The following is a 26294-nucleotide window of genomic DNA, read 5'->3' on the forward strand; positions in this document are numbered from 1 at the left end:
TTTTCCTTTTATTGCAGGAAATTCCTTTATTCCAGGGCCGTTTCCCATTGCAAAAAAGGGAAAGTTGACAGCTATGGCTGTTTCCCAGTGCAAAAAAGGGAAGGTTGACAGCTCTGTTCATAAGTGGAAATATATAAATAAGTACTGTGGAGTTTGAGTATCAAAGGCTCCAGGTCCTGAGATAATGTACCACTCTTGTTGCCTAAAAATTCATTTGATGCTATGACAGAGCTGCAAAAATCAAGTTCATTCAGAAGTGTTTGATTGGGAAACCATCATGGAAGCCTCCATTTCCATTTCACTTGAATCCTACCAATTAACGACAAGAAAAGTCAGAATATGTATGAATTAAAGCAGTTATCTGAGTTTGTGGTAGTACACTTTGGCCCTCCAGATATTGCTGAACGACGACTTGCCTCATCCTTGGTCATTTGCCATTCTTGCTAGGGTTGATTGGAATTGTAGTTGCAGGGCCGGGTCGTCACAGTCATATTTCTTCAGACAACACATTAGACCTGGCTAATCTTTCCTCTTATAGGTTTATACTGGCGTGCTCCCATTTATTTCAGAGTGTTTTTTTAAATAAACTATACAGTGGTACCTTGGGTTACAAACACTTCGGGTTACAGACTCCGCTAACCCGGAAGTAGTACCTCGGGTTAAGAAATTTACCTCAGGATGAGAACAGAAATCATGCGGCAGCGGCACAGCAGCAGTGGGAGGCTCCATTAGCTAAAGTGGTACCTCAGGTTAAGAACAGTTTCAAGTTAAGAACGGACCTCCAGAACGAATCAAGTTCAAAACCCAGAGGTACCACTTTAATTAAATATATGTGAGCAGTCACATGTTGTATTTTCAAAGCAGCTCAATATTGGTAGTGACTAAATAAGGCTGGCTGGGTTCCACCCCCTCCAATTGTGTTATGTGTTTCGCCAGTGAGTACATTATTTAAATTAAGACAGCTTTGGTGAATACTTTAGTCCTTTTAAGAGTGTGTTGAAGGCACAGGTTATTGGTTGTTGTTGTTTTTTTCAAAATTAAGAATGCCTAGTGAAATTAATATTTTTACTAACCCCTATTTTTATAGCAGGCTCATAAAACTCAGTTGGCATCGCTTAATTTTTTTTTTTTAATTACCTTTTCACAAAGTTAAAAGGCAAAAGTTCACACATTAGTAGACAATACATATTTTATTTAAATATCCATGGATTTGTTATTTTAATATTTGATGTCCAGTTGCCCCATTGAGCTTTTCTCTGATTGCACACAAAGTGCAAAGTGTTCCATGACTGACTTTGCTGTAACATTGGTGAATTTTAAGATTAACAAGTCAGTATACTCTGTTTATGTATTTTGAACACACACATTGTCCCATTGCACAGTTTTATGAACATGGAAGGTTGAGGCTAAGCTTTTCCTTTCCGGTGTTGCATCTCACTAATGCTACTCTTTCACAGGAAAAAATGTGTGATTTTGTTGATAAATATTTGTTAAATGTGTTCATAGGCACTAGATTTTGCTTATGAGATTATTTGCACCTTTTTCATTGCAAAGAAACAGTTCACAGATGAAGAAATTGTACTTTATGGTGGCACGCAGCAATTTTTTCTAAAGGGGAGGCATATTCTCTTCCAGTGTTCTCTACATGGATTATTAGGAAAGCAAGTGCTTTGAAATAATCTAGCACATGTGCATTATTCTTGGATGTTGTTGGATTACAATTCCCATCATCCTGCTACCTACCTACCTACCACTGGTCCTGCTACCTAGGGATGATGGGAGTTGTAGTCCAACAACATTTGGGGACCAAAGGTTGAGAAAGGCTAGTCTAAATGTTAAGGCATAGTACACATGAGTAGCTTAACATACTAAACATGACACTATCATACTATATAAAAATATACATGCAGCATTAAAAGACATTATCCAGCATTACTCACCTTCCATATGTACCAGTTTACATTATATAACAACATAAATGCATTCCAATATAGATTTTTGTCTTTGTGTGTAAGTTTATGTGGTTATTACTTTTTAATGTTTGCCTCCATCACTTCTAGTTTATGCCAGAGGAGACATCAAATGTGCCATATACCCTGTTCCACAGTGTTCAGAAGGGCCCCCAACCCTCTGGAGAGGCACAGGGGGCTGCAAGGGGGAGGAGACTTTTCTTCTGTGAACTTTCTTAAGTGAATGTAACTTAAGATCCAAATAATTGTAGTGCAATATTTGAGGTGAAACTACTCAAACATTGCTGATCACTAATTATATATTTGAGGAATGACTCCCAAATGTGATCCTGTGAAATTTTCAGATCCTTAAATGTGAGAGCCAGCCAAAATGGTGTTTAATTTCCCTTACATAAGTTGGACTGCTTGTGAATGTTCTGTTTAGAGTTATACTTTTAAAGCAGCTGTGAACATTCTTTGACATTTCAGTTAAAGGCCACCTCTATATTTTAACATAGAATATTACAATATCAGTTTGTTTCAATTATAGCCCATGTTTTTTTCTAGTAAATTTAGATATGCTGTAGCTAGTGCTGTGTACAGTCCCCTCCCTATCCAATTCATTCCAACCCAAAACAGCTTTGACCAAGGATAATCCGAACCCAGCTCAAACCCTAGATCCAGTTTACAACCGGGAAAGAAAAACCCTTTGGAAATTCCATTGACTTGCATTAGGAAACCAAAATTTCCATAAATTTCTTTTTTCCATATAGGTGCATCAGATTTGAGTTAGTTACTTAGTCACTCATTAAAACCCTTTAGCCATATTTCCCTTTTATTCTTTCTATCCTCATTAATCTTTTGACCTGGTTGAAGCACAGGTTTGTCTTGTGGCAGTGCCCTGGAAATCTTCCCTTCTGGTACTCCTAGCTGTCACCAGAGACCCACATCCCAAGCTCCTTCTTACTTCCCTCAGCACTGCAGACAGGTTCTCTTGTCTCTTCACTGATTCAGCTATCCCCAGCAAGCCGTTCCAGCTGCCTCTGAAGTCTTCCTCCTCCTTGCCTTCTGGATGATTCCATGAACACCAAGCGTCAACTACTCCACCCCAACTTTCCTCTGCTGGACCAGCACCAAGCCACATAGAGGCTTCTTCTATAGGCCCCTTCTTCTGTAGGCCCCTCTAATCCAACCCCAGCCAACCACGCTGTCTAACTGAAACTTCTAAACCTGCACCCACCAATTGAAATCTACATAGCTTCTGCTCTTCTTTATATCACCAACCCTTCCTCACAGCTCTTAGTCAAGGTCCCTACGACAGTTAAACTAACTTTCACTAGTCCAGACAGAAATCTTTCCACATGAAATGCATTACCATGTACAATACAAATGTCAGAACACATTACACAATACTCATTAAAACTTAATTCAAATAAACAGGATTTCTTCACATATGGTGCTATAATTAATAATTGCAAAATGTAGGAGACAGCTTGTCTGGCTTTTTCAGAGACCGTTCTGGGCGTTGGATCGGCACAAATTGCTGTAAATGTATTCTGGTCCACCTGACTGTAGCAATTTGTAGCTGCCATGACCCAATGCAGATTCAGCCAAATTGATACAAATGGACCCAATTCGGTTTGGGATTCAGACAAATAAAACTGCATAGCTTTAGTTTTAGTTTCGTAATGTCCCTCTGAAGGATAGGTTGGCAGAAACTGATTGTCCTACAATCACTCAGCGAGCTTCATAGCTGAGTGGTGATTCCAACCTAGGTTTCTTTCCTTTGTTGAAACTCAACAACAACACCACAATGCTTCTTTCTAGGGATGCTGCTGTGTGAATTATGGAGGAACCACCTTTCCTAATGACTGATTCAATAAAGAAAAAGCTTGATGATGTGCCAGAGAACTGGGAGTGAACAATTTCAGAGTGCCTGGCCAGGTCACCCTGTTCTAAATGAAAAATTGTGAGTGATTGAAGCCAAGAAAACATCTAAAAAGATTTTACACACACACACACACGGGGGGGGGGGGTCATGGACTGGAAGCTCAGATCTAAACCTTATGTATAACCTGAAGGAAAAGCAAAACACAGTACTTGCCAACCAGCTGTATGGAGACATTTAATTATTATGGTTTTACAGTAGTTCAAAGAAGATGTAAATATGGTACATCACTATGGGCCATATATGACACCTTCTGGAATGGACACAATCTGCACATTACCCTCAGCTGTGCAAAAGTGTTAAGGCTACTGCAACATCCAGATTGAAGTCCATATTAAGAAGCGCACCCAAACTAAAATAATAATAATGTTGGACTTGATGGTACCCCTAACCTAGTCACTAATTTCTGGCAGCAATTCTTTATGGATAAACACAATAAAGAGATCCAATATACATGTCAGATTTCTTTCCATTGATCATAAATACTGTGAAAGTCATTGTTAAAGTGCATGCCATATACTACACAACAGAGGTGAGATGTGGGCTTTCGGCTGAACTTTGTGAAAAGTGAAAATCTGAGCTGGATTCCAGTTTCCACTATTTGGAGTGACACTAGATCCATCTCAGACTGCTCATTTCTTCTTGACAAATTTTTACACCGAAACAAAGAGAAAAAAGTTTGAACACATACATAACCAAACAAGAATCCATATGAATCAATCTGGCTAACCTGATCAAAAAACCCACTCCCATTCTCTCTCTCTCTCTCTCCCTCTCCTCTCACACGTAAAAAAAAAACCACTACAGCCAACCAAAGACAATCAACCACACCCTAGGCCACCCCCAACCTCTCTCACTCCCAAGGAAATATAACAAGCAAATAGTAAGACAACCCATACAAGTGACGCTGACACAAAACCCCACACATACACTAAGAAGAAGAAGAGAAGCATTGCCACCCCACTCTACCCCACTCACCATTCCCCCTCTTTCTCTTTCCCCTTGCAAGCAGCACTAATGTCTCACAACAAATGAAACTGATCTGTAGAAAACACAACTTGAAAAAAGACAATGCATGTATTTTTATAAACTAATTTTTAATAATAATAATAATAATAATAATAATAATAATAATAATAATATAATTTAAAAAATGCACTGCAGAACTTCCAACCACCAGCAGATGTTGGTGTTAGTTTAAATATTTTACAAAGGGTTTCTTAGACTATTACACTAATTCAAGCTTTGGCAGCTGCCAGCATGGTCACATTAAAAAAAAAAAACAGTTATTCAATGAAGGGCTTCTAAAAAGATATGCTACTACTGCCCTCCATTGTATTGTATCTTAAAGCAATTTCAGATAGTACAATCAGCAGCAAGGAAAGAAAACACAATTAACTAGCACTTTTACTCCTCATGTTTTTCCAAAGGTGAACCCAACTTTCAGGGCCAAATGTGATGTGGTATTTCTTTAAAACAGCAGCTCTGTAGGGAGCTAATCTGATTTGTGACTGTAGCATAGAGGGGATGGGGGGGCTTTAACCATTTGCAGTGCTGTGGTCCTGATCCACATTGCACCCCCTGCCCAGCAGAGCTGGCCCAATACATTTTGGCACTTGCGGCGAACTCACAAAATGGCGCTCTCCTGCCAGGGAAAAAAGGGTCTGCGAAGATCTGTGGCAGTAATTATTAATAATAATAATCCTTGAGATGAAGGTGAATCAATTAATAAAACCTTTTGCATGTTGAAATATTTTGATCCACTTGGGGGAGAAATATTCTGGTTGCTCATGTCTCTATTGTACTTCAGCATTTATGTATATCACGGACTTTTGGAAAATCTGTCTTTAAAAAGGTGTATTATTAGCTTTAGTATTCCACTCTCTGCCCTTAGAATGCAAAGAAAGCTCTTCAAAATTTGCTATAATTTCTCAGGTTATTTTTGTACCAGTTTCTCTAGCAGCTAACCAGGTTTGCTCAGTATGCTAACCAAATCCATCCTAGATGAATTCTGCTTCCCTAGAACTATTATTTAACTGGGGCTATGCTGCTGCAGGCATTTTACATTTACATTTTACATTTGCATTTTATGCAATATTCAGAGGTTAAATAATAAGTAAAGGAGTCCAGGGCAGACTGAGAGTGATATAAGTAGTGGCTCATGACAAGCATATATTAATCATTATTATGCATTGTTCTTTAAATGGGAGAAAAACGTTTAAGATTATTTTAGATTTGAAAAGATTGAGAAGGTAAGGGTGCAGGAGAGGCTGCCCGCTTTTATCTCTCTGCATTGCTTTGCAAACCGTAAGCACTCAGAAATAATAAATGATGTTGAGATTTCTATTTCAAATCTGTTTCATCTGCCTCTGGTTGTATTGACGTTTTTCTTCAGTATCTTCCCCCACTCCACCGCTGCAAACACCTGAAGGACGTTCAAGCCCCACACACCCATTTGTTAAAAGCATCGGCCTTAATTTCTTTGACAGAAGCTTTGTGAAATACAGCGTTTCTCCGAAACAGTTGGAAGAAGGCTTTCTCCGCCCCTTGTTTTGTACTTGGTGATAGCAACTGAGCTCGGCAGCCCTGAGCAGCGAGTCCCTCGGGCCCCAGCTCTCACTTGGAGGGAAGTTGACCGCTTTGACCCAATCCACATCTGATTCTCAGGTCTGGGGGTGTGGATTGGTATTAGCTTACAGCTCTGGGATGCCATTGTGTGAGTCAGCCTGCACCTTGCCCTCCCGCTAGTGCTATGAATAATAAACTGCAGGGAGAAGTGGCAAGCCAGTTAATGTGACTCTAGTGCAGGATGTTGCCTTCTCATTGCCGCCTCCTCCTCCTTCAGGATATCCAGAATCTGGTGTGGCTGAAAGCTAGGTACATCTGGAATGGGCTGGAGCAAAGAAGCAGAGTGGTAAATGAACAAAGAGGACCTACCCCTACCCCACCCTGGAGTAAAGAGGCTTAGGTCACCAGAGAGGAGGGCATATTGCTGTGGTGGGAAAGTGGGGCAGGGGAAACAGAATCAAATGTTTGTTTAAGGATTAGGAAGATCGGCCCAGCCCTTCTGCCTTGCCAGCATTTATGTGCAGCACAGTAGAACTTAACTGTAACCTCTCATTATCCTTCCATTATATATCGCATTAGGCTTTGGCAGTGAAGACAACCTAAGCCAGTGGCCTTCCTGATTTGTGGTTTCTACTTGGCTTACCTTACTCAGTTGAAATTTATTTTGTTTTGTTAATGGCCAATGACAGAGCAGGCCTCCAAGCAGAGCTGCTCTGGCTGAGAGTCAATATATAAACATGCTGTATTACTGTGGGTTCTGGAAAACACAGTCAAGCAAATCATTTAAAGCACATATTAGGTCTTGACAAAGGCGATAAGGGACATTTTCCTCTTTTTTATCCAGCCATTATTGCCTAGTAAGGCTTTGGTGTCTAGGGCATCCATGCTTCATGGTGCTGGAGTCCTCTGTCTCTGTGAGGTGGAGGATTAGTCCCCCCAACCCCTCAATATCCCTCCTGCTTTGGAGGTTGTTGATAGCCATATAGGATGATGAGGAAGAAGAGTGACATGCATTGCCCAGCATATTGGTGAGGATGGCAAACTGCATGTCTGCCACCCTCCTGAAGAGAGACAGAGGGTGATCAGCCCATCACTTCTGCTTTGCATGTAGATGGGCCCTTGCAGACTATGGAAAACCAGAGTCAGCCTGGGCTGCAGGAACCCAACAGCCTGTCCAGGACAAAGCACCACACCCACTGCTGTACCTGCACCCAGGAAGGACCACCTCCACTCCCACCAGCTAGCAGCAAGGACCATTATTGATGCTCTCAATTTATGTAAGGTATTTCATAGAATCATCTTATTAGCTTTATACCCTCCAAGGGGTTCAGTGTACATGGTCCCCTTCCATTATATCTTATAAAGTAAGTTATGCTTGGAGTGTCTAGCCCAAGGTCACCACATGAGCATTATAGCTGAGTGAGAATTTGAACCTGCATCTCCCCAGGTCTAGTTCAAACAATTTAACCACTATACCACATTGGCTCTCTAAGCCATTGCCTTGTATTGTTCCCATTGTTTATTGTCTGGATCAAAGCTTGGTTCGTATCCACTTTATTTATTTATTACACTTGCATCATCCTCCCTCTTTAGGCCTTTTCAAAGTCTGGTACTGTTGGTGACATCCTTCCAACCTGATCCTATTTCCACTTGTAGGAAAGGCCCATTGGGCTGCATCCAACAAAGTTATACTCTAGAGTTGGACCCATTGAAATTAATGGACCCAAGACAATTATGCCCCATTTCCCCATTAAAGTTCATATTCCGATTAGCAGCTGAATTTTATGCACAAACTGTTTACATTTATGTTTGGCAATAGACTTTCTGTTTTCCCTGAAAGGTTTCATAAGATGCTTCAGAGGTTTCTGCTGGTGAATGTTACTGTATAGCACAGGAGTGGGGAATATGTAGTCCTCCAGATCTTGCAGAACTACAGTTCCCATCATCTGTAACCATGGACACTATGTTGGCTGGGGTTGGTGGCAGTTGGAATCCAACATCTGGAAGGTCACAGGTTCCCCATCGGGCGGTCTTCAGGAACATGTGATAAGTTATACCTGAAAACTGGTGTGTGTGTGTGTGAGGAAATAATGCAGAGGTTCAGGAAAGGATACAGGGAAAGGGTAACCAACATCTGGAATCTGACTGGAAAGAAGGAAGAACTGAAAATGCAACTGGTAAAGGAAAACAGAATGCAGATTGCAACCAATTAGCAAAGATCAAAAGTTCCCGTGGAAAGATGCTGTGGTTGAAAGCAGCATAAAGTATTACAAAAGACAAACGTAGTTGTTTCTTCTTGGAAAGCTTTATTGGAGCTTCCTCTCACACTGAATATTTAGCTCATCTTGATATTTGGGCTGCAGCAAATCTACTGAAGTCAGAAGCATGGTTTCCAAGTGGCAGGGCAAAATAAATAGCAACTTGCATGGCTCTGCATTCAGAGCTCATATTAACATTTCACATACTTCTTTCCCAACCCACACAGCAAAAGGCTCGTCATTTCATTATTACTATCTTGTGTAATTTGCCACAACGTATCATTGGCTATATATGTTACACTGCATTGGCGCTCATAAATCATGTTATCATCACCTTTTCCGGTCACATGGAACCAATCATAACTGCCACTCTCCATTTCATGCAGAAGGCAAACTTCAAAGCAACCCTGGGACACCTCCAGCACCAGATTTTTCTGTCTCAATGCATGGACTGTAGCCCAACGCCTTCTCTTTTGGAGAAGCCTTGTGCCACCACTGAAAGCCCATCTGAGGAGGAGGCATTGTGAAATAACTGACATCTCCAGAAAGGCTTTGTGTCTGCCTTGCAATAAGTTGCAGGGGTGGGAAGGAGTCACACCAGCTTGGAAATGTAGGACTTTCCTGGCCATTTTACCAGGTTCTTTTCTCTTCCCTTTATTCTTCTCCCTAAGTCTTCCATTGGTCTTGTGGGCCACAACTGTGCAGCGGAAAAATCCTACAGGGAAACTTAAATGCAAACTAGAGCTGCTCGTTGAGTCGAGGTTTTTAGTTGATTAATCAATTTTCAGACAAATTATTCCATAAAACTTAAATAAATGTGTATGTTACCAACACCTCAAAACTGAATAAAAACAAAACACCATCTGGATATTTTCCTTTGCATTTCCTGCCTTAGTAACGGTCCAGAGTAAAACATAGTTTTAAAGACATAAAATATGCCCTTCAACAATTAAAACCTTCCCCTACCAACCTCTCACCTGTTCACTCACATTCTCTAGTGCTACAATGAAGATCTTGTACAATTAAACAATGCCGCTCATTCTTCAAGGCTAACCTTGTCCTCTTTTGGAAAATGGGGGAATAGAGTATCTCCCTGCAGGTGGGTAGCCAAAACTTGTGGTTTTGTCACAGGAGGAGCCATCAATCTAGAAACACCCTTAAATTCTCTAAATCATATGACAGCTGCTTGGATTACAAATGTAGGGATTGCTTTATTTGCTTGGTGTGTGTGTGTGTGTGTGTGTGTGTGTGAGAGAGAGAGAGAGAGAGAGAGAGAGAGAGCGATATTCCACTCATGCAACAGAACTTCCCTTTGCTTTCATCTCCAGACACCCCTATAAACATCGGCTCTGGAGAGTCCCCCAATCCTCTGGAACAGATTTTGAAGGTGTGTGGGGAGAAAGCAGAAGAGGGGAAATTCCATTGCACAAGTAGGTTGCATGAGTTGCATGAGTGGAACAGCTGCACTAGAATACAAAATTCCAAAATACTTTTGGAAGTATTTTCAACCCTGACAAAGTGCAACAACATCCATGTTACAATCTAATAATCACTACCCTCTGGAAACTTGCAGCATTGTATGACCATGAACCACTGGTGAGCCGCTTATTATTATTATTATTATTATTATTATTATTATTATTATTATTATTATTATTATTATTATTATTCCACTCATCTGACGGGGTTGCCCCATCCACTCTGGGCGGCTTCTAACAAATTATAAAAGCACAGTAAAACAGGGAATACTGATGTTCTGTTTGTTCTGCTATATGGTTAATACGACAGAATCACATAATGTCAGTGTTGGATGAAACTAATTTTCTATAATTCTGTTTGCACCATGCACATAACAGGCATGTATCAAGTTCTAAAAAAATAAAATAAAATGATGCAGAGCTGTTTTACTCATCAGTAATACATAAAAATGATCAAGTTGCTTTTGTTGCATCACTGACAAAGCAGCTGTCTACAAGGAGCGGATCTTTGAAGGGAACATCCTGACATTCTTCCTCGCTTCTGTTCTGCCTATTTGAAAAACTTGCTGTGGTTCACCCTTCTTGCTCCTCTTCATGCTCCAAGCGCATGCAGCGCAGCTGTTTCTACAGCTTCATCGCTTCTTAGGTGTTGTTGTTTAGCCGTTTCTCTTGCCTTCCTCAATGCCTCTTTCATTGAGACACAGAGAGATTGTCAGGAAGAGCAATATTGGAAAGCCATTATATGCGGTTTCTGCCAACAACTAGACCAAAAAAAAATGCTATAGTTCATTTGACTTATTCAGATGTTATCTGTATCCCATCCACAATGCTACTTAGCAATGTAGAGAGAGAATAATTACAGGGAGCGGAATTTTAGTTTTTAAAAAATTTAATTTGTTTGATTCTGTGAAGATAAGCCTTGATTCTGGATGGTAGGTTATTGACATTTGAGTTATCGTTATTATTATTATTATTATTAGTAGTAGTAGTAGTAGTAGTGTGTGTGTGTGTGTGTGTGTGTGTATGGTTTTTATGGACAGCATTTGTATTTTAAACTGGACTTTTATTGGGCAACTTGTTTGGCTTATTTGTGTATTGCAGTTTATCTGTGGGAATATCAGCATAAATTTGCAATTACCACATGGACAAAACATTGGATGAATTTAAAGTAGAGTTTAAAAAAGGATGTTGACAAGACTAGTTAAATTAAGCTGGGTGGAGGAGGCAGCTCTGCATGTTCAAATTTCACTTTGACAGGTCATCAGGAGGTGATTTTACATCAGTCTTATGAATGTAACCTCACATAAGTTCATTTGCTGTATGGGAAAAGGGAATCACTGCAGGAGGAGCAGGTGCACAAGGGGCTGATACTACTACTACCTGTGTGACATCCACTCTGCCTTCAGCCTCCCTTGTTGAGCAGGGAGGCCTGAAGGGAGTTTCCAAGTCCATTTGGTTGACTGCACTATCAGGTCCTAGGTGGGAAGAAGGATCATCTACCGGTAGTTCAACCTGCTGCAATGCAGGAATTTGCAGCTGTCCCATACAAGGATCAAACCTGCAACCTTGGTATTATCATGGGGGGAGCATTGGAACAGGCTGGTGCTCATCCCCATGTCTCATACACATGTTGTGATCCCTGTCATAGCTCACTGGTAGAGCACATTGTGATTCAACAGGGTTAGAGTGACATCAGGCATTACTATGTAAGGACAGGAGAAATGCCAACCAGGATCCATGAAATGGTGAATGCCAATCTTCATCAAGATCAGACGATTTTTCCTTGTCAAAAGTAACATGCAGAGTGACCCTCCTTTGTTGTAACTTTCTTGTAACTTGGATTTTACTGAATTAGTGCTTTTCAGTCCAACCCATACCATGTAAATAAGTCAGAAGAAAGTCCTGTTGAATTAAAGGGGGGCAGGGTTACTCTCAGGTAAGTGGAGGTAGGATTGCAGCCTCATCATTCCAATCTATTTTCACTCAAACAATAAAAACAGATGAATTGTTTATTGAGCATCCATCTTGATTTGCTTGCAGAAAAGTTGTAGCCTGCTCTTTCTTATTTGTTTATGTGGAAGTTATACAGCAAGGAGCATTCATTCCGATTTCATTGCAATTTGGATGATGGTTGTACATCTTTCCATGTTGTTGTTCCAGAGCAGTTTAATCCACTTTAATTGTGCAAATCTGAATTGCCATCATGTGATTGAATCCCTCCTGGAAAATACTGACATTCTGAAGGTGACCAACAACAACAAACAGCCAAACAGCAAGAGAGAGGTTAGGCTGAGATAGTGATCTGCCAAAAAGGCACCCAGGGAGCTTTTGTGGTTGTGAAGAACAAAGCCCGGGCTCCCTGCATTCAAATTTTAGCTCATTGAAATAATATTTAGAAGCACAGAGATGTCTGTGCATAAACCAACTTCCTAAAGAGATTTTAAGCATTAAGTATAATGCTGTTGGGTTCAATTCAAAGCCAGATAATGGCTTTGAAATGCAGAATATTCAGCAGTCAGATGCAAAAAGAGCCAACAGATGGAAAAATGAAATGTGCTCTCAATCTACTTGGGAAGTTTGACTTGTCTGTAGATGTAGATGTTGATGAGAGATCTCAGGATTAAGTTACCTTAAAGAAGTGAATGGGTGGTCTTAACAAAAATTAATATTTGAGATAAAAATCAAAGTGGAAGGGTACAGAGAGAGGGATAAATTGTTAACCTCTCTGTTTAGACAGGGATTCAGTTTCAGTAGAAACTCATTTTTTAAAAACATGACAGCTTTGGCTTTCTTAGCAGGGAAATAGTTTGTGGGCAGAGGTATGACAAACTTCCACAGCTGCTCAGAAAATGTTTTTTGGTTCACCTGAGGTTTTGCATTTAACTTGATGTGAAATGGTAAAGGACAGCTGTATGTATGCATGCATGCAAGGGGGAAATTGCTTTAAAAAAAAAAAGCTATTTAAAAAAAAACAACCAGAAGAGTAATAATGCAGTTTAGTTGTGAAACCCATTAAAAGATTTTCCAGAGGGATAGTCATGTTGGTCTGTTGCAGCAAAAAGTGCCAAGACCTTAACGTCCTAAGAAACCTATTATGGCATATGTTTTATGGACTACTGGAATCTCTACTTCATCAGATGTATGAAGTGCAATCTTCAGTTTGAGATCATATAAATTGTAAAAATGGGGAGGTTGGCATTAAATGGCAATGAAATGCATAAAAATACAGTCGGGTGATTCAATTAGATCTTGAACGCATGCAATATAAGCATAGTGGGAGTAATAGATGCTTAACAGAAATAGGACCTGAGTGCAAAAGCAATTCCAAGCAGCTGGTATTCAGAAGCATATTGCCTCCAACAGTGGAGGTAGAGCATAGTTGATTATAAACTGATTGTAATTTTTGTTTCTATGTTGCAGTTGTGCATTAAATGTATGGAAACTTGCAGTCAAACCTAACAATGCTAGTTAGTATATGAAGGGGTTAAGGACCACAGAGTTCTAAATTGCTAGAGGGTCACATCCCCCTCTTCTCCTGACTGTGAACCTTGGATTAAGTAAGTAAAGCATTTTTAATTTACTTCAGTGTGGCCTGTTTCATTGCATGTGAGTAGAAGGGGGCCAGCTGCCTCAAGCAGCTGGAATGGAATTAAAAGAAGGTTTAATAGTCTATTCCTATGCGTCTTGAATCTGCCTAACAATAGTATTTAAACTTCTACCAGGACTCTTTATGTGATAGCTCTGTGTTTTTAGAAACAGGCAACAACCATTTCCCCTTTGTTAGTTAACCCACACATGTGAGTCTGTAGAGGATTAAATATAATTAATATATATTCTTACCAATAGCCATCATAATGCATTAGCCCTCCTTTTTAGAATGATAATGAAAGGCAAAGTCCCAGTTATGATGGGACTGCATCACATCAGAATTCAGGTAGGAGACTGTATTCTAGAGCAGTGTTTTTCAACCACTGTTCCGCGGCACACTAGTGTGCCGCGAGATGTTGCCTGGTGTGCCGTGGGAAAAATTGAAAAATTACTTTATATATAGTCAATATAGGCACAGAGTTAATTTTTTTAATATTTTCTAATGGTGCTGTGCCTCGTGATTTTTTTCATGAAACAAGTGTGCCTTTGCCCAAAAAAGGTTGAAAAACACTGTTCTAGAGCTCATACAGTTACATGAGAGGGTTATATATTATACCTGCCTTGTATGCTTACATTAGTTCTAAGGATGGATTAACATGTTTATTTTACCAATGGTAACATTCCATTGTTTTGTTTGGGGTTTTTTTTTTTTTTTGCACTGGTTCCATTTCGTACATTCCATTGTTTTGTTTTGGGGTTTTTTTTTGCACTGGTTCCATTTCATACAATTTCCCCCCATCATGCTTCACCCATAGTCTGATGTGGCATAGTCCCACATTAACAGCCATGAGCCTTATACCACTTTAAAGACTAAAATTTATTATTTGCATTGACTTTTAAATTCCACGTGTCTTCCAAGAAGCTCAAGGCAGTGCCCAATTTTATTTTGGCACAAGTTTTTATGGACTGGAATCCACTCTAACACTCCTACAATATGATCATCAGTTTATACAGATCAGGCCTAAAACTTCTACACCAATCACTGCTATTTCCATTTTTAAGGCTGAGGAATTGAAATGGAGGAATTTGTCAAGGCAAAACAAAGCAGGCTTAAAGCCAACATCCTGCCAACTGGACCATACTAGCCTAATTGGAACAAAACATTGAAAGGGTTGCAAGATCCTTGGCAAAAGGAGGTATGACATTTCCCTTCTCCTTCCATCCAACTGAATTTTTCTGGAGTGATGTCCAGTTCCCAGTCCCCACCCAGGCAGCATTGCATGAGGTAGCCCCACCACTGGGTGCTGCTTGGAAGTCACTCATAACTACTTCACACCTGGCTATATTTCAAAGATTAATGAGCAGCATCTTGTCAGGTTTAATATATCACCCTGCTTAAGTTTACTTTGACGATGTAATCATAAATTCCCTGACTTGTGGACTACTCCTTCAGGATTTGCATGCAAATTCTAAGGAGAAAGGAGGGAAAATACAGAAAGGATCATAAAATAGAATAAGTGCCAGTTTGGAGAAAAGGAACTGTTATTTTTATTAATTTTCTTTTTTAATGTTGGGGTTTCTCTCCCAAGGATTACATGCAGACTAAACAGAGTTGAAGCCATAAAAATTAAAGACACCAGAAAACATAATAAAAATAAAATCCTTTTTAGGTATGAGGAAAATTTATACCCAATTATACCACCCAAGCAGAGCTGTTAATTAACCTAATGAGAAAATATGTTCCATTTCCATGCTCCAAAAGCATCTGATACTTCTCAAAGCAACATCTATTCATTATGCTGAAGACACATCCCAAAAATGGTACCTAGAAGCAAGTTCTCAGGCAAAACAGAGGACAGAAGAAAATTCCCTGTTAATGGTATGTGTAAAACACTAACAGGTAAAGCTAATCTCTTTGCAGCTATGGAAGCCTCCGTTTCATAGCATAGAACATAGGACTACTGAAGAAGCCTTTTCTGTTTATTTCTATGAAAAGCGATGGTGTAAGGTCAACGTGACTCCTCTGCATTGGACTATGTGCCGTGCCGTGTATGTTGTTGGAGCCCCCAAAGCAAATAGTTGATCTCACCCATACAACATTATTATTGATGCTAATTTGATGCTGGCTTTCAGATATATCTTCCTTGTAAAAAAACAAGGTGCAACATTTGAAATGAATGCGTGGAATATCCATGTATGGCGGTGTGATGAACCTATTAATCAAGAGGAAGAACCCATGGCTAGTGCTCTTGTAAAATTCACCATTGGACATACTGGTTAAGATTAACCAGTGGGACAATGCTTACATTGTGAGTCCTTAAGTTATCACAATGTGACAAGCTTCACATCATTCAAACAATGCCTTAGTCAATGCCTGGGATTGGCACTATGTGACCCTAGGTACTCTGATGCTACAGCAGATGGAAGGAATCTTCACCTTGGATCAATCTGGGAAATGGTAGAATATTGGCCTTGCATAAAGAACGTCCTGGGTACAATCCGCAGTATCTCTATGTAGGGCTGGGAATACACCCAATCCAAAACCCTGCTGCCAGTCCGTGTTGATACTGAGCTAGATAGACCAATGGTCCAGCTAAGTATAAGGCAACCTTTTCATAAAGCAAAGGAAATATGGAAGGAGGCAGGTGAGAGCCACACAAGGGAGAACTTACATCCATCACGTTACATTTTTCTAGATGGGTAGCTGTGTCTACAGCAGGATTAACATCAAAGAGTCTTCATCTTCATGGACCACCGTCAACTTCCTTAGCTGTCGCAGTCAGAGAAGATGCAGCTGCTGCACGGCAGTGATGCTGCCAATCATTTCCCGGAGATGGTGCTCCACTTTTCGTTGGTAGGCTGTGCCTTCAAGCAGGTTCCTCCTAACTTTTGGGTACTCACTCTCCTACCTCGCCTGCTTTAGGTGGCACTATTTAAATTTCCCCCAGGAGTGGGGCAGAGCTGCAGAGCCACCCATCTCTACTGGCATCCCTACAACATACCTGGGTGGTAATGGGGCAGGGTGGGTTGGCAAGGTTGGGGCTGTGCAGGTGAACTAGTGCACCCAAACCAGTGAAGCCTCCTCCTGGCTCATCCATGCAGCTCTAACCTGAACACCATCCTGTCCCATTTCTGTGCCATCCAGGTACATTACAGCAATGCTGGTATAAGAAGGGTTGTTCTTCAGCTCCGTCCTACCAGAGGGGACACTATGGAGGCTGACACAGGTCCTTCATGTTAGGTGCCCTGGAGTATTTAAAACTTGTAGGCACCATTTTTGGGGGGTGGGGTGGGGGAAAGCCCTGACAGCCGAAAGCCTTTGCCACATAACCTCACAAATATCATTCATACAATATACATGGTTCATCAAAGTAAGCAATGTTTTACAGACTTTAATTAGCAAATATATAAATATCAGTTTGAACAGTAAAGTGGAGACATTTAAAGCCAAAGAAACAGGAGAAGTAAGAGCGGCATGTTGATTCCTGAATCTTTAAGTTAGATACCCACCTCCAATTAGATCCCCTAAGTCAGTAGCTGTCATAACAGTACAATTGATGGGGCTAATGTTAGTGTTAGCTTGAGCTGGTGGCATATGCCCAGATATGGTTACAGTCCTCCTGGCCTTCCTTTTTTGCAGTCCTAAATGTATTTGAGCTGCTGGATCCCTGTAAACGTCAATGAAACTTCACTGGCACAAGTGCATTTGTGATCACAGCCAGGATAAGCAATTGGTGTTTTTGAATTGCAAGATGACACAGTTCATAAATAACTCTCAGGGTGGGTCTGACCTCACAGTAATCCACCAGCATTCAAGCAATGCATGAAGTCCCAATGTGCTGAACCAACATTTTCTCTCACTTTTGTAAATTTCAGACTTTATTGAATATAAATGTAACATGTTATACTTCTTTATTTTTTAAAACCCATTTCCTTTACTCTTGATCTCCTCCTGAGTAATGGAGCCATCAAAGCCTTCTGTGACCATTACAAACTGCAGCTGCAGCAATAATACTACGTTCCCTAGCAGGTGTACTCTCCACCCATTAGTTTGTAATATTGTGAGGAGGTGGGGTCCCAAATGCAAATCCTTTGATTCCAAGCTGGTCAGGTGATTCCACCCTTCCTGGCAATTGTTGATGAGCGTCCAGACAGCAAAACACCCGAAACACTACCATGAGACAGATTTTTTTAAAAATAAAAAAATCCTAAATACAATTCTACTGAAAAAGAAAAATATAACCCAGATGTTGTTTTGAGGTGTTGATGGAATGAAAGACTCATTATTCCAAATGGACACCATCCTGAAATCACATCCTGGCACGTCTCTCATTTCAATGAGATTACTTAAAGCCAGTGGCTTGCAGGATGGAGGCCAGCTGAGCATTCCCAGGACTTGAGGTAAAACCCATGTGTAAACTTTCTTCAAAACAAAAATGAAAGGTCAGGTGCATATTAATTACAAGACGTATAAATATGTCAGCAGGTTTTTGTAACTTCTTAATAAATCACCAAAGCAAGCAAAGCCAGCTCATGATGGCAGGACCATATGCTGAGTAATTAGGGCCTGAGCCTTATGGAGTTGTTTTTTACCCCCCTGTGCAACAGGGCCTATCAAATGTAACTTTTTTTTTTTTTTTGGTGCTCCCTCTGATATTATAATAACCAGGCGCAACTGGATGGAGGCAGAGGTGCACCTCTCTCCATCACCATGGTGGAAAAGCTGCAGCTGTTGTGCAGCTGCTATGGGCACAGCCAGGAAAAATAAAACACTGCAACAGAAGGGAAAGGCTTTGTACCAGCTCGAGCTCTTGCCTGCTTAGCTTAGCCTTATCTGTCGTGGGTAGCAGCAATTCAGGGTCACATGTAGAAACCTTCATGTTTGCCTGCTACCTGATCCTTTTAGCTGGAGGAGCCAGGGATTAAAGATGGGACCTTCTGTCTGCAGATCATGTGGTCCACCACTGAGCTACAGCTGAATATAGCAAAAGTTGGTTGCAATGTGCTTTCATTGAGTCAAGCAGCATGTGGGTTAATTACATTAAGGCTGCAATCCTGTACACACTTACCTAAGCGTCAATACCACTGAATTCAATAGGAATTACCTCTGAGTAGACATGCCTAGGCTGCTGCTGCTAAATCCCATTACACTGCTTTTTATTTTCTTGCATTTATATCCCACTTTTCTTCCAACATGGAACCCAAGGTGGTATACATGTTCCCAGGTAGTCTTCCATTTGAGCACTGACCAGGCCCAGATCTGCTTAGTTTGAGACATGGGACTAATAACAGGGCTTCAGTTGCAACCCTAGGCACATTTACTTAATTTCATCCTTCTCCTTCAAGAGTCATCCCCCCAACCAAAAAAATTCTAAATGTATTTTGTGGAGTGGGGAGGGATATAGCAGACATACTTGGAGAGATTAAAAAGTAGATGTTTTATTGTTATATAAGCAAGCAGACAATGTTTGAAAAGTTGAAGGAGAAATACAAATACGTAATATACTAAACTTCATTAACAATATGTAGGCTTTGTTGTGTAGCGTTGAAAACAAAGACTTCATCTATGGCTCCTTTCTTCCTTGTTCAAACACATGTCTCCCATGTTTTAGCTGATAACATTATGATGTCTATATACACTAGTGTGATAAAGATATGCTACATATAGAATGAGGATCTCTATAATCATGTGTGATCTGAAATCAGTGTTAGAGCTGCACTTATTTTAAAATAATGGAAAACTTTTAAATCGTAAAAATGCCACAAAAAGCCATCCCTTACTCCTTGTAAATGCAATCCTGCGAATTATCATGTTACAGGGAAGTTGTGCTGAGCAAGATCTGCAGGCTTGGTACATGAATGGACCTATGAACTCCACTGCTTGTTACTCCAGGGCCATGGGAACAGATATAGGATTACCTTCATTTGTTCAGACATCCTCCTATCTGGACTAGTCACATATCTCTGCATGTATCCTGTTGTATTGGTGCTTTGTTTTTAAAACAGTAAGAGTTACTCTTTGTTCTGCTTGACATATTAAATCATTAGGCTAGGAATGCTAAAGAGCTGAAACCAAGAAAAGCAGAGCCCTGTATTAGGGGGATGAAGAACATAAGAGGAGTCTGCTGGATCAGACCAATGGCCCATCTAGTTCAGCATCCTGTTTCCGCAGTGGCCAACCAGTTGCTTGTGGGAAATTACTAAGCAGGATTTGAGCACAATAGCACTCTCCTCTCCTGTGGTTTCCAGCAACTGGTATTCAGAAGCATTACTGCCTCCAAACATAAGAGAACCTCAACAATGCTGTTTCCTTAACATTCCACACAGATGATATTGTCTTGTGATAAGGAATGATGAGGAAACCCAAATTACTGCATTGTCTAGCTTATCACAAAGGGCAGAACCACTGCTCTCTGTCTGCCGTTATAGTTGAGAGTGGGGCAGGAATGGGTTTTGTTTTGCCCTTGTCTACATGATTTCCTCACTATGCAGTCAGGTACTAAAGGGCATAAGCACCAGAGAGGCGTAGAGTGAGACCCAGATAATTTATCCACCTAGCACAGGACTGGCATATTCAGACTTCAAGCGCGAAGTGTCCTGACATCATCCCATCCAGCATCAGTGTAGGCAGCTGAGCCCTGAAAATCCAGCATGTTGGGAACATAAGAGTTCAGCAGCCCTCTGCAGTTCTGCACACAGTTAATTATTTTGAGCAGTCATAGATAAAGGAAATAAATGGAAATAGAGTTGCCCATGTTTTACTTACCAGTCCTTAATTCTATGCTAATTCCATTGATAGCCTGGGCCTCTCTACATCCATAGATTTCCCTTACCTTTGACTGTACCAACTGATCACTGCACCTTCAGTGGTACAACTTCAGCCCTTAAGGCTGCAACCCTGTCCCCAATTATCTAGGAATATGGAACATGGTGTGGGATATAAATCCCAGACAACATACATAAACTTGTGGGGAGAGCAATAACCTATGCAGATTCAGAGGGCAGGATATGCCCCAAATTTCATACAGTTCCTTTAACATGGACTTTGTTGAGTGCCAGTCTGTGGCTTTTGGCCTAATCGTATGCCCTGGACATGCAACATAATAGTCAGCCGACGGAAGAAAATATACAGGCCTGCTATAACTAATTAGAGAATAGCTTAATGGTGGCACCTTAATATCACAAGAACTGTGACATTTCTGTCAAATATCCAGGCTCTCAAGAGTCATGTAATGACAAACCAGTGGGTCTACACACAAATATTAGCTTGTCACTAATTAATGGTTGCTATAGTTATTTATACATTATTAGTTAAATATTTTTTCATAAGAGCGTTCTTGTTTGCATTGTTCTTTAAAGGTGAGAGATGAAATTATTGAAATTCATTCAACCTCATAAGTAGATATACGCATATGCACTGGCGTATGCAGAGGTTTTTTTGCGCTTGAGAGCACTTTCTACCCCAAAATATCATTGCTGTGGAAACAGAGACAATATTTCAAAATAACCTCATTAGAATTGCAGACCAGGAGAGGCTGATGAAAGAAAAGCTTGAGCACAAGTACAAAAGTCATATGTTCTTCTTTGAGCCTATTAACTGATTTCCCCACCGACCTTAATTTTTACTGGGGGCAAAAGTTTCATTGTAAACTTCATTTTTAGGGTCGCATTGTGAGTTGCCATGGTGTGAGCTTAATTAGCAATGAAATTGTCACAGAAATAATTTACATATTTTTGCATGCCATTACTCAAGGTAATTACTATATTCTATTAAGCCTCTTTTTTAAAGCTTAAAGGGCAGTTTTTAGAAATAAGGCTTAAAGTCATCCACTGACCTCTTCAGTAATTGTGGTGCTTTTCATAAATATGCAGCTTAGTTTTTCAGTGAATTTACTTCCATCAGGGAGTTCTCATGCTATATTATACACTTGTAGGAGACGTTCACAGACACACATTCCTTTCCATATTACTCCAATTCAATATTTTAATTGTGTAGTTTGGGCTGCTTCAATTGCTACTCCAGTTCAATATTATAAAAGACGACTTTGTGTCATTGCCACTTGCACTGCAATTAGTTATTGCAAATTGGCAAGAGGTCTTTTTTTTTTTTTTGTATAATCACTGACAAAATAATGCCATGATTTCAGTTATTATACATCCCTGTGTTTTTTATGAACCAATGTGTGTGGTTGACATATTTACTCCAAGATTTTAACCTTCTATAAGAATGCAGCCTCGGGCCCTTGTTACCAGTTTACCTTCTATTGTTTAAATTGCTTGAAAAACATAGGAACCGAAGATGCTTGTCATAGATAAAGTTTTGCTAGCTATGAAAAAACCCTCTCTTTCTCCCTCACCCAGGTCTGCATGGAAATACCAGCTATTTGAATCATCTAAATGTGAGTGGCTTGTAAATGTTGCAGTAACTTCATTCTTACTCTGGCAAAGCTATGTGAACAGTGTAATGTTTAATAAAACAGCACAATTTGATAGATTTAGACAGCTGCCTCATTCTCTAGAAGTTCACATTTTGTTAATGCCACCCCCATGTTGAATAAGAGAAGATTAGAATGTAAGGTCAATGTACAAAAATGGTTGCCAGGACATTTTTTTTAATTGTAAAACTTTTTGTGATGTGATTCAGTAAAAAGACTATAGGGAGAAAGCAATGGAGACAAAGGGCTGCTATTAACCTACAGATGCAGGCTATTGCAGGGTTCATTGCGAGATTTGTCACACTGCTTAGCCAATGACGTGCTAGCATGACTGGAAGAGACCACCCTTTTCTGGGGTAAGAGGGTAATTTGGTCTCCATGCTCATTTAATCCTGAACCTTCTCTGAATAGAGTGTCAGTTGGGTCTACATTGTGCAAAATTATGCATGCACTTTTTAATGCTGCCCCATTGTTCACTAAGCACTCGACCAAGATTTCTCAACCAATTTCCATTTGTCAGGAGGTCACTTGAAACCCAAGAGGAATCATAGGTGGATGGCAAGTGCAGGCGCTGCTTCCTTCTGCTGTCTCTAAAACAGATGTTTGGACACGAACAGCTTACCTATTGCGTTTTGCTTACAAATTGCAGCAGTACTAAATTTTATGAAGAAATGGCTTGATTTCATTTAGTGACTGAAGAACTCACTCTTATAAATGCGTTCCCTCTCCTACAGATACCATTGTCAAGGAGGCTGGGAATGTTTGGTCAAAGTGTCAGGCTACATTGCTTAAAACATTGCACACTGTTGGTGTAGGAGGAACAGGTGTTTGATGAACTGTGGGACGAAGGGCACCCTTGCTCTTCCCTTCTTTCTGTGTGGGAAGACTTCTCTGCAAAAACAATAGCACAAAGAGAAATTGATATATACCGCAAGTATGAACACACAGACTACAGCACAAGTATTGCAGAAATAAGCATTTTAAATTCTGGGGGTGATCCTATAGTTCCAATATTAATCAATACTTTAACAATTCTGAATACAGCATGTACATCAAATTTATTGATACATTTACAAAGAGGAAACAGCATTATGTTAACTCTCCAAGAAACATTTACATTTTGAACCATATTTGGCAATAATCATATTTTTAATGATTTGTACAAGTGTCCTCTTAACACAGGCAAGACTTTAGCTAAAGTGAGCTCCCATCCAGTGAAGTTCCATTCAATGTGAATTCTGCAATAAATTCATATACCATATAAAAATGGGCCAGTCCTGATATAGTGGAAAGAACTCTATCAACGTTTGCAGCGACTGGTTGATTGGCTGCAGCTGTTCTCCGTCGATTACGAACAAAGGCTGACACAAGGATACCTTTCTACATTATGTCCACAACACATTAAAGAGTGTGTTTGCTCTTTCGCTCCCCGTCATTCCAATTAATTTGGAGAAAAATGTAACTTTAGTATTTGACAGGACATGGCAAAGCTGTTCATCTAGATGATGTCTATATTATAAAAAAATTAAAATAAAATAAAATAATATAAATATGTAACACAAACCCAGTGCCCATTGTTAAATAAGATATTCAGTAAAAAAACAAAAAAACAGACCTTCTACAATGACTGGTTTTAAAATATGCAGATATAATTTAATTATGAAGAACTTGAAACAGTGTGGAAATTAAGCTGCGATAGCCAGATTTTTGCATCTATGCCAGGTAAAGTAGTTAAGTGCATAACATTCTGTTACATTGATAGAAGTGTAGATTACAATCTTACAATGAATTGTCTATATAAGAATGCATTCAGGAGTTCCGAAACATTGTATTATAACGATGGGGTGGATTCACATGGTCATGTTTTTGATACGATAACTGCAATTTTAATGTCATAATTTGGTCATCTGAAGATTCCAGTGGATAATAGCTCTTACTACAATACCCTTTTCCCATCCTGTTCAGAGAACAGCTTTTAATGGAAGGGGGGGGGGATACCAATGTGTTTATTGTTACATGAATTTGATGGCAATTGGTCATTTGAATCCACCTGCCAAATATCTTAACCATGGTTAAAATCAAAATTTAATAATGGCCAACAGTTTCAAAACTCCTTTTCTGATTGCTATACTCAGATAGTTATACACAAAAAATGGTGGGATATCAAATAATTCATAGTGACACCATTGGAAATTATTTGTGGTAACAGTGGCATTTCTGTGTAAACTACTTCACATGAGGAAATATAATTTTGGAATTCCACTAGTTATGCAACCAGATGTTTGTGCGTGAATTGTACGTTTTTGCTTCTCTGAAAAGGTAAAAAGGCAGATCTACAAACCCAGTGGAACCACTGGAGTTTCAAAGCAGGATAAGAGTCTTTTTTTGGGGGGGGGGGTAGAAGAGAAGAGAAGATTTGAAAAACAAATGCCCATTGAAAATGTGGTATCCAAATAAGTCCCAGACACTATACAATGTAGCTGGTTAGATCCAGCAAATAGGATGTCATGTCTATGATCTGATCAAGAATACCTGCCCTTGTCACTCTTCGGATGTTTCTATCCACTTGCTCACATTGAAGACCAAGATATCCTTTTTTACACATGCATTTATTTGGTCGTATGCAGACACCCCCGTGTCGACAGGCTGGTTCACATTTTGCTGTAAGAAAAACACAAAAAAACTCTTATGTAGAGGCTTTCCTGAGAATCAGGAAAAAAATCCGTATGTACAAAATGGGAACTATTTCTCTATCATAATGACAGCAGTATGGATTTATTTAGTTATTTCCAAAAAATGAACCATTTGCTTTTGTCTGTTTCTCAGAATATAAAATAGGCCATGATACATTATGGGATGGGAAAAGAAACTTGGATAAAAATATAACAGAAATATGTAAAAGAATACCTTGCTCATGAAAGTATCTCTCTGATTTAGCAAGTCTACCACATTCTTATCAACTGTTATTCTGCATATGGTCTGCAATTGTCTTTTTCTTTGGTAAAGAAATTCCTTGAGCTGCAAGGAATTCTAATGATCCAGAGCTCCATTTTAAAATCAAGTTGTTGTTGTTGTTGTTGTTGTTAAAATATGGCTGTGAAATGTACAAATTAATCTAAAATTATATGTTTTATTTTGCTCCAACTCATTCAGAGTGAGCATTGGGAGGGTCCACAGAGACTCTTGGACAGGGTAAGTATTACATCAATAGACACTGTTCTAACTCATTAGGATCCCTTCCTGGAGTGCATTGCCCTTAGCTGGCCAGATGGCGGTGGTCAGAATGTCTCCTTTGAATAGAATGACCTTAGGAAGTTCCTTCTGGTCTTCGAACAGTATGGCGAGACAGATGTCCCTCAAGGACTCTATGGCTGCATGCAGGGGCGTCGCTGGGGAGGGGCGGTGGGGGCGGTACGCCCCCAGCGACAGGGTGAGCAGCGGCGGGTGGGGGTGACAAGCGGCGGCCCCTCCCGCCACTCCCACGCGCCGCTGCGCCCTCCGTCACCCCAGGAGCAGCAGCACCCGGATGGGGTGCTGCTGCCGCTTTTTTCGGCGGGGGGGGGTCGACCAGCGAGGGGGGGTGTCACGCTGGTCACCCCCTCATCGCTGGTCACCACCCCCCGCCGAAAAAAACCGCGGGGGGGGGGGGGGCCGGGAAAGGAAGCAGAGCAGGCGCGTTTAAGCGCCGCTCTGCTTCTTTTCCAGGCTTTCCGCCTGCTTTTTTTCAGCGGGGGGGGGCCGACCAGCGGGGGGGGGTCACGCTTGTCACCCCCTCCTCGCTGGTCACCCCCCCGCCGAAAAAAACCGCGGGGGGGCGGGGAAAGCCTGGAAAGGAAGCAGAGCAGGCGCGTTTAAGCGCCGCTCTGCTTCTTTTCCAGGCTTTCCGCCCGCTTTTTTTCGGCGGGGGGGGGGCCAACCAGCGGGGGGGGTCACGCTTGTCACCCCCTCCTCGCTGGTCACCCCCCGCCGAAAAAAACCGCGGGGGGGGGCGGGGAAAGCCTGGAAAGGAAGCAGAGCAGGCGCGTTTAAGCGCCGCTCTGCTTCTTTTCCAGGCTTTCCGCCCGCTTTTT

General features: G+C 40.6%; 1 protein-coding gene and 1 long non-coding RNA gene across 7 annotated transcripts in view; one reads left to right on the plus strand and one right to left on the minus strand.

The window, feature by feature from the left end:
- The first annotated feature begins 11924 nt into the window (after window positions 1–11924).
- On the plus strand, window positions 11925–24211 carry LOC117052683. Of its 2 annotated transcripts, XR_004427308.1 has the most exons (3): window positions 11925–12137; window positions 15552–15668; window positions 22151–24211. It is a non-coding gene; the product is annotated as an uncharacterized LOC117052683 (long non-coding RNA). The 2 variants fall into 2 exon arrangements; XR_004427309.1 differs by lacking the exons at window positions 11925–12137; window positions 15552–15668 and adding an exon at window positions 19701–19794.
- Window positions 22742–26294, minus strand: part of HHIP (hedgehog interacting protein) — a 74550-nt gene continuing 70997 nt past the window's right edge. The window contains exons 13-14 of one of the 5 annotated variants that reach the window (XM_033159719.1): window positions 24757–24885; window positions 22742–23115 (exon numbers count right to left, since the gene is read on the minus strand). In XM_033159719.1, coding sequence (XP_033015610.1) covers window positions 22991–23115; window positions 24757–24885 — 254 coding nt within the window. In that variant the 3' untranslated portion in view covers window positions 22742–22990. Of the gene's footprint in view, window positions 23116–23187; window positions 24886–26294 lie in introns of those variants that run through there. The other 4 variants (XM_033159720.1, XM_033159724.1, XM_033159723.1 and 1 more) reach the window with 4 other exon arrangements.

The sequence above is a fragment of the Lacerta agilis genome, chromosome 9 (assembly GCF_009819535.1).
Source record: "Lacerta agilis isolate rLacAgi1 chromosome 9, rLacAgi1.pri, whole genome shotgun sequence".
Lineage (NCBI taxonomy): Eukaryota > Metazoa > Chordata > Lepidosauria > Squamata > Lacertidae > Lacerta > Lacerta agilis.